The 8,558-nt window shown below is 45.7% G+C and overlaps 1 protein-coding gene across 13 annotated transcripts in view; it reads right to left on the bottom strand.

Annotated features, from left to right (window-relative positions):
* Positions 1-3,827: 3,827 nt before the first annotated feature.
* The window catches only part of ADGRB1 (adhesion G protein-coupled receptor B1), a 282,349-nt gene continuing 277,618 nt past the window's right edge, over positions 3,828-8,558 (bottom strand). For all 13 annotated transcript variants that reach the window (XM_033078467.2, XM_033078492.2, XM_033078475.2 and 10 more), the window contains one exon: positions 3,828-5,151. In XM_033078467.2, coding sequence (XP_032934358.1) covers positions 4,954-5,151 — 198 coding nt within the window. In that variant the 3' untranslated portion in view covers positions 3,828-4,953. The remainder of the gene's footprint in view (positions 5,152-8,558) is intronic.

The following is an 8,558-nucleotide window of genomic DNA, read 5'->3' as shown; positions in this document are numbered from 1 at the left end:
CCTCTGGGTTTTGGACCAAACTACTGCTGGTCCAAAGGGGTCAGGCTTGGTTAAGGGGTCAAGTGAATCCATCAGAGCTGCCCAGGCAACAGGCTTTGCATTTTCTTCCATTTTCAGACCCTTCCCAATTTTCCAGCACAGACATGTTTTCCCAGTTTACCAACCAAGACATACAAATTCTTGCACGTGCAATGTACAATTTATCCATCCTCACAGAACTGCTGTTCTTCATCCATGGTGAATTTAGAGAATGGGTTGGATTGGAAGGGACCTTAAAAATCATCTCCTTAATCTCATTCCATCCCCTGCCATGGGACACTATCCACTATCCACTATCCCAGGTTGCTCCAAGCCCCATCCAACCTTTGAACACTTCCAGGGAAGGGGCAGCCACAGCTTCTCTGGGTGTGCCAGGGCCTCACCACCCTCAGAGGGAAGAATTTCTTCCCAATATCTCATCTTAATCTCACCTCTTTTAGTATAAAACCATTCCCTTTTTCCTTTTACCACCTACCCATGTAAAAAGTCCTTCTCCCTCATTTTTATAAGCATCTCTCAAGTACTGGAAGGCTGCAGTGAGGTGTTCCCAGGTGTTCTCTCTTTTCCTCAGGGCTGGAGCCTGGGATGGCTGCAAGGCAGGATGACAGGGACACAGGACAGTTCCAGGGGACCTCAGGAGTCCCTTTCCAAGCTAAACTATGCAGTGACCCTCCCCACCATGCAATAACCACAGTGCAAACCAAAACCACTCTGACCTCCTGCACCCACCACCTCTGGCAGTGCTTTCCTTCACAGTCCCAGCAGCACAGTGAGGAGAAGAGCTCCCTCCTTGCAGCCTCCCTTGGTGGGAAGCTGCAGAACCTCCTGAGCCAGCTCTAGGCCAGTGATCCAAGGTTTGGGTTCTCCTGCTCTCCCAGCCCATCACCCCATGAAGTGCCAGGTGTTATTTCCCTTCCCTAATCCTACACAGTCATTGAGCTCTCCAGGTTGGAAAAGATTTTCAAAATCACCAAGTCCAGCACGGCCAAGTCCACGAGGGTTCATGGAATGGCAGATTTGAGAAAAATCTCCATAGGAAGGATGAAGGCTGGGACTCACCATCGAGTGCTGCTGGTTGAAGAAATGTTGGATCATGGCTCAGGGAAGTGGGAACTGGGCTGAGAGCCTCCAGGCAGCCCCACAGCTCTGCAGTCATTCCAGATTTTTCAGGACATCCACATTATTTCAGCCAGGCCAAGATAAATCATTACATCTGAGGACATATTGGGCTATGATGGTTTTGGATGAAGGCTCTGGGGAGCAGCAGTCCTGGAGCTCATTTTCCCAAGATTTAGGTTTCCTGCGGTCCTGCCTGTAATCCTAAAATCTAACAGGTGATGTAGCAGAGTCAGGGACGTAAGGACTCAATTTTATTTTTTTTTTCTGGAAGATTTCAGCCATTCGAGGATAAGCTCCAAGGCAGTGAATAATTTGTTGCTCAATTAATTTTTTGTCACATTTTATGAGTGACACCCTCAAACCCCTGTGCACTGAGCTGAGCTCTTGCTCAGAGTCTGTCTGGTCATGCAGGAGGTGCCAGGGAAATCCAGGTGAGATTGAGTCTTCCAGTACCTGATGGGGGAGGACAAAAAAAATGGAGAAATGCTTTTTACAAGGGCACTGAGGGACTGGACAAGGGGAATGGCTTTAACCAGAAGCAGGGTAGATTTAGATTTAGATTTAGATTTAGATTTAGATTTAGATTTAATATTGGGAAGAAATTCTTCACTGGGAGAGTGGTGAAGCCCTGGAATGGAATTCCAAGAGAAGCTGTGATGGTCCCATCCCTGGAAGTGTCCAAGGCCAGGTTGGATGGGGCTTGGAGCAACCTGGGATAGTGAAAGGAGTCCCTGCCCATGGCAAGGGGTTGGTACAAAATGATATTTATAATCCTTTCCAAGCCAAACCATTTTGTAATTCTATGATTGGCTTTGTAGGGATGGCTTCAGAACTACCATGGCCCCACTGGAAACTTTAACCCCACACCCTGTCCTGTATCAGAAATGCTGCCAGACCTGTGTTAAATCTCAGCCCTTCACATCCTACGATATTGGGAAGGAGGCATCAGGGTGTGGGTTTGAGAAACCTAAATAAAAACAAGCTGCACTGCACAGAAAAGGGGAGTCCTCATGCCCTGCAAATGTACTTTATAGGGACATGTATTTTCAGAGATGTGGAGAGGATTCAAAGCTGAAATTTGGGTAAATTCAGCCCTGTGTTGTGACTCTTCCAGAGTAGAGAGCCCAGGTGGCAGCTGTGGGGCCAGGAGAGGTTCCCCAGCCCCAGGAGTGATGCAAACACACTTGGGATGCAGGCAGGGGAGCTTTTAAAAAGCAGACAGGGCTGGAGTTTCCACCTCTTTTATTAGAAATAAGACGCATTCATTTTGTGCTCTGAAAACTGTACAGAAAAAAAAAAAGAAAAAAAAAGAAAAAAAAAGTGTTGACGAACATGGAGAGGGAGGGGGTAAGGCATGGAAGGAGGGCAGGACATGGGAAAACAGGATTAACCAGAGGAGCTGAGCAGAGAAAGTCGAGTATCAACAGTTCTTAAACAAACATTTAACTCTGTAATTACATAACATCGTTAATGTCCTGCAAAGGCGGCTGCAGTGAATGGGTGAGTGGGGAAGTGAAAAGGGCAGGTTGGGAAGGAGGGGAAGGGAGGGGAAGAAAAAAAAAAAGAAAAAGAGAAAATAATTAAAACACAGTAGAAAGATACCTGTATGCTAAAATTCATAATGTGTAATTATAATAATTACAATATCATACAACCCAGCATTTGAGGGAGGCCTTTGTGCTTTCCTTTTTCATTAATAAGCTAAAATTGAACAATAATATCACAGTTTTATGACTAACCACTTCTCCTATTTTTTAAACTATTTGGATCTATTTAAGTTTTTTCTTTCCATCCTTCATATCCTATGGTTAATGGCAAGGTAAATGCCACTGTCCTTGGAGATCACTCAGGTGGCCCAAAGGGAAGTCAGAGCAGAGATTTGTCACATCACCCAACATCTCCCCATGGGGGAAAGCACAGCTAGGGGCAGAGATTGCTTTGCATCTTGTACCCACTGGTCGTTTTTCCCCAAAAATGTGAGGTTTGGTATTTTTTAATTAAAAGGAGATCCAAGCACAGCAATAATTCAGACCCTGTTCAAGCTTTGCTGCTGTCTGGCACAATCTGGCCACTCACAACCAGAGGTTTGTCTCCATCCACCTCCAAAACTGGGAGAGTTGGTCCAAACATGAGGCAGACAGTGCTGGGAATGACAAAAATAATACTAATAAAAAAATAAATTCTGTGTGTAATGTCACTGGTATGATTTTATGACAAAAATATTGCACAACGCTTTTTGGGGTTGAAATGTAGACACCTCATTTTTTTTTTTTTTGTAAATAGCTGTGAGGAATGTTTAATGGAAAAAAAAGAAAATATTATTATTTTTTCATAGTGAAACGAAAAGACTGTATTTTATGAGGAGGAATGTCCTGCTCTCCTGATCAGCTCCACCCCTTCCTTCCTGCAGTACCACGAACCTGCTGCTGGCTCTGGGCAGCGGGGAGGGCGGAAAAGAGCCAGCGAGGGGAAAATAACCAAAACCCAAACAGAGCAAAACAAAACATTGCAAGCCAGAGGTGAAGGGGCTGTGCATTCCCACCATCCCAAATTTTCCAAGGAGCAACTTGCCTTCCACCTTCAGCAGGTGGCATCATCACCCCATGCCTGCGCAGTCCTGCGGCACAGAAAGGCATTCGAAATGACAAGAGCCAAAGAAAAGAAAGGTCTCGGGTTTCAAGTTCTCTTTTTATTGAAGAAAAGAAAAGAAGAAGGAAAAAAATAGATTATTTTGTTTGTTTTTTTTTTTTTTTCTGTCTGTTTGTTTCCAAGTGGACGTTATTCATGTTGTCAGTTTGTCTCAATGTCCTAAGGCAACGTCTCTGTTTACCAATGTCTCCAGGTACAGTGGCAGATCTGTCTTTCCCTTTTTCTCTCTCTGCCTTCCAGGGAGGGGCAGCTTGGAATAAATTTGAGTCCGAAAGCAAGGACAAATAACAGAACCAAAAAAAAAAAAGATAATTAAAAAAAAAAAAAAAGGATGAGGCCAAGAGGACCTTCTCAAGGCCCGTACTGAGTTTATCTATTTAACAGTCAATGACATGACCTACATTCCTCTCGTTGGTCTCGTTGTCTACCACCTTCCAGCCCCTCCCTGGAGATGGGGCGAGCAGGGTTTGGAGATTTGGAGCTGGTCCTTTCCTCCGCCGGGGAGGGATGAGAGGAGGAAGCCCCACCTCTCCTGTCCTCTCCACGTCCCCAGGAGTGGCAATGTCCTTGCAGCCACTTCGTGGCGCGTCCCATCTCCTTCCTTCTTGGATGAGCTGGCGAGGGAGAGGTGGGGGAGTGAGGCTCTGCCCCAGCCAGGCCACATCCCAGAGAGGCTCCTGCAGGTGTCCTCCCCTCTCGGGGTCCCCAAACAACCTCGATCCTCTGGGCCCTCTGTGGTGGCTGCTGGGTGTCCTTCCAGTGGCACAGGAGGAGGGCTCCTGGTGTGTGGCAGCGTCCCGAGGGCATCTTGGCAGGATGTCCAAGGATCTTGTCCCCTGGAGCCCCTTCCCACCCTCCTCCTCCTCCTCTTCCTCGCTCTCCTCCAGGCTCACTCCTCCAGTCCTGCCTGGGAAAGCTCGTGTTGTCCTGAACCTACAGCTACTATACTCTATAAAGTAATATTCCCCCTCTCTGCTGAGAACAATACAGAAGTTACTCCATCTTACCAAAGGTTTCAAAAGAAACCAAACACTTCTCTTGCTCGGTTCCGATTTAATTTAATCATTTCTTTAAAACGTGGTTTTGTTTTGTTTGTTTCGTTTGTTTTCCGGAAAAGAAAAGAAGTCCTTTTTCTTCCCTTTCTGCTCAGACCTCTGTCTGAAGGTCAATAATGTCTTGTCCCACCAAGGGGATGGTGGCCCCTGTTTTCTCCCACTCTACAGTTTTTAGTTCTAGGGGAGACTGTGCCACAGGTTCCATGTCCTTTTTAACCCATGATGGCGGGGACTGGACTTTCCTGATGCCTTCCCAGGGTCTCTTGTTTGGTGTCTGCTGTTTTTCTTGCTGCAGGAGGAGGAAAGTGTAAGAAAGGAGAGAGAAAAAGAAAGAAAAGTTAGTGCAAAATGCAAGAAATGCCATGATTTTACCTCCTCTTGTATCAACAAACCGATTTTTCTGTGCAGCTTCTCATCCAAAATAAATTGGGGTATCAATGAAAATGACACTTGGTGTACAAACTGTCCATTTTCAAGAACAAAATGTTGATTTTCTTTCCATTGCCACCTCCATCACTTAATGACTGGATATTTCAGCTTTCATCTGAGGTTTTTGCTACTGAAAAACTGAGTGTGGTTTTGAGAATATCAGATCTTTTTTCTACTTCCACAGATGTAGTGACAGGACAAGGGGTGATGGCTTTGAGATGAAGGAGAGTGGATTTCGATGGAATATTGGGAAGGAATCCTTCCCTGTGAGGATGGTGAGGCCCTGGGATGGAATTCCCAGAGAAGCTGTGGCTGCCCCATCCCTGGAAGTGTCCAAGGCCAGGCTGGATGGGGCTTGGAGCAATCTGGGATAGTGGAAGGTGTCCCTGCCCATGTCAGGGGAATGGAATTCCAGGATCTTTAAGTTCCCTTCCAACCCACGTATGAAATCCAGATTACAGTCAGGTCTTTCTGCACACCCATTGCATTTGATGCCCATTCCTTATGCAGCACAGCTATTTATAGACTCTTTAATTACAGCAAAACCTGCTCCCTGTTCTGCCAGGGAACCAAATCCATGCTGCTTGAGGAGTTGGAGCTCAGCTTGGAGGCTGAGAACATTTCCATCAACTCCACACCAAGCCCTGCAGGCTTTATTGACCCAGTCTCCCCCCACCATGGATATTGATCCAGAAAATCTCCTTTCATATTTTTGCTGCCACACACCAAGACAAGGCTCTGGGGAGGGCTGAGGGGCTGGAGAATGGGTGTGTTCCTCAGTGGGTGCAGAAAGGAAAAGTTTTAAATGAGTTGCTCCACTCAACTTCTCCCCTCCAAACACCAGCGATACTTTTCACAGTTTATTATCTCCACAAAAAACATTGCAGCACTGGGCAAGAAAAGGCTTCCCTGGATGTGACAGAGCCCTTTTGAGTCATCTGCCAAAGGAGAAGTGGGTAGGAAAGTGGCTTGTGGAGGATGAGAACAAGGAGGGAAAATCCTGGAGAGAAGGTGGTGTCTTGGGTTACAATACAGAGTGTGATCAAAGGTATCTATTCTATCACCGTCTGTTGAGGGTGGGGGCAGTGATCCTGATCTCCCTGGGAGATATTCTGCTAATGGGCCATCCATTGAAACCAGGCAGGGCACTGTTCTTTATCTTTTCACAACCCATCCTTCCTCCAAAGAGTCATTTTCTGCTCATGGCCATTGAGTCCCACTGTGGGACTGATAAAATTACTGCATCCCATTGGGAGTTGCTCCAGCCAGGGGGAAGAGCCCAACATTTCTTACCAAGATAAAAACAGAGGTTTTGGGACACTAAGGGAGCCCCTTTCTCCACTGGACTCTAGAGGAAAACCGGATTTCTCCACATCACCACTGGAGCTCCGGAGGGAAACTGCACCTTGTACAGGAGCACTGCTCCAGCTGAGCCACATCTGTCACTGCAGGAGGATGCAGCCACCATGGAATGGGACTGCTGCCAACACCCTGCCTGACAGGGTGTCAGGTTGTACTCTGACTTTGTCAGGGTTTGGGGTTTGTTTCTTTGTAGTACTGTATTTCTATTTTAATTTCCCTAGTAAAGAACTGTTATCGCTAATTCCCATATCTTTGCCTGAGAGCTCCTTGATTTCAAAATTCTAATAATTTGGAGGGAGGGGGTTTACATTCTCCATTTCAAAGAGAGGCTCCTGCCTTTCTCAGCAGACACCTGTCCTCCAAACTAGGGTGTGTCACAGCTCGATGCTGTCACCAAAATAAAGTGACTGAGGGGAGGTGAAGCCACCCAGAGGCTGTGGGTGACTCCAGGGTGCTGCTGAGATTTCTGCAGGAAACCTCAATCCCCATCTCCTGCAGGCTCACCCAGCAGCCTCAGTTTGTCCTTCCCTGAGATGTTCTTGTCAGGTGCTGTTTGTCCCAGCTCACGCTGCAGTGCTGACAGGAAAGCTGCTGGGGGATTATCCCTGCAGGGGCAGCTTTCACTGGATCACCCAAGGCAGGAATTCTGCCTGTCCAAACTTTAATAGAAAAATAAGATGTGCTTGGAGTTGGTGCTGCAGCTCCCAGCTCCCAGGAGGGAGGCTCTGGATGGGGAATGTACAAACCCGGTAAACATCTCAAGGGGAAGTGAAAGCATTCTGAAATTGTTTCCATTCAAAGGGAGAAAAGTAAGTCCTTTTAAAGAAAATTGTTGTTTTGTTTTGTTTTTAATTCAGGTTATGTAAAGGTATTGCTCAAGATAATGTAAAACACTCAATTCTCATTTTCTTGAAATCTGCAGCTGAGGTTTTCATTAAACTCGACAATACTGAGCTTTCCTTATGCTGCTGGTGTGATTCTTACTTTATTCCATGATATAACACGACAGTGATTAATACTAATATGACAGAAAAAGTGATAAAATTCAGGATTTATTCCATTATCCTCTTTGGAACTTATTTTAGAACCACTGTAAACTAAAAAGTGGAACATATTTAACTCTTGTGTGTGTCTTAATGAGACAAGCTGGAAGTTTCCTGAAGGGAAATTTCCACCTACAGTGTTTTTTTGGAGACCATCAGTCTGTTTGAAAAGATACAGCAGGAAGGAACACAGACAAAAAAAGCACAAATAGAGCAAAAATTGGAATGAAATAACGTTTCCCCAAAGGTAAAGGAAAACAACCTTGGCCAAGACAGAATTGTTTTCAATGATAAATATATTTTTTTCTCCCACCACTGCTGTAATGCCACAAGTTTTCAAAGCTGCTGATGTCCACAGCTGTATTAGAGGGCATCACAAGTGATCTTATGCAGGAAGTTAATGAATAATTCGTTTTTTCCCCTCAAACACGAGCCCTTTTTTGATGGCATTATTTATGGCCACCTTCAGCATCAGGTTCAGTGTGCAGCCAATGCCTGTTTTAAAAATCTCTCTCCATCTGCCACTCTCCTGACCTTCAGCCTCTCCTTCATGCTGGGAGGATGCTCCCAGATCTGATCATGCACCCTGAACGTGACCAGCAAACCTCAGAGCCCTCCCTGTCATGGGCTAGTGAGCATGAGGAGCTGCAAATACAGGCAGGGAACACAAATTCAGGGGAGGAAAAAAAAATAAAAATAAAAATGATGAGCTCACATCTACAGCAGTGGACTCTGATCAGCCCTGTCACTTGGGAGCACCAGCTAAGGGTGACAATAATTACTGAAACCCCAGGCATTAAATGTTGTGAGTTGTTGAGAAGAGAAGAATTAAGAAAGGAAGAAGGGATGAAACAGGAAATAT

The sequence above is a fragment of the Catharus ustulatus genome, chromosome 1 (assembly GCF_009819885.2).
Source record: "Catharus ustulatus isolate bCatUst1 chromosome 1, bCatUst1.pri.v2, whole genome shotgun sequence".
Classification (NCBI taxonomy): Eukaryota; Metazoa; Chordata; class Aves; order Passeriformes; family Turdidae; genus Catharus; species Catharus ustulatus.
The sequence above is the reverse complement of the archived record's forward strand: the minus strand, read 5'-3'. Positions and strand labels throughout refer to the sequence as shown.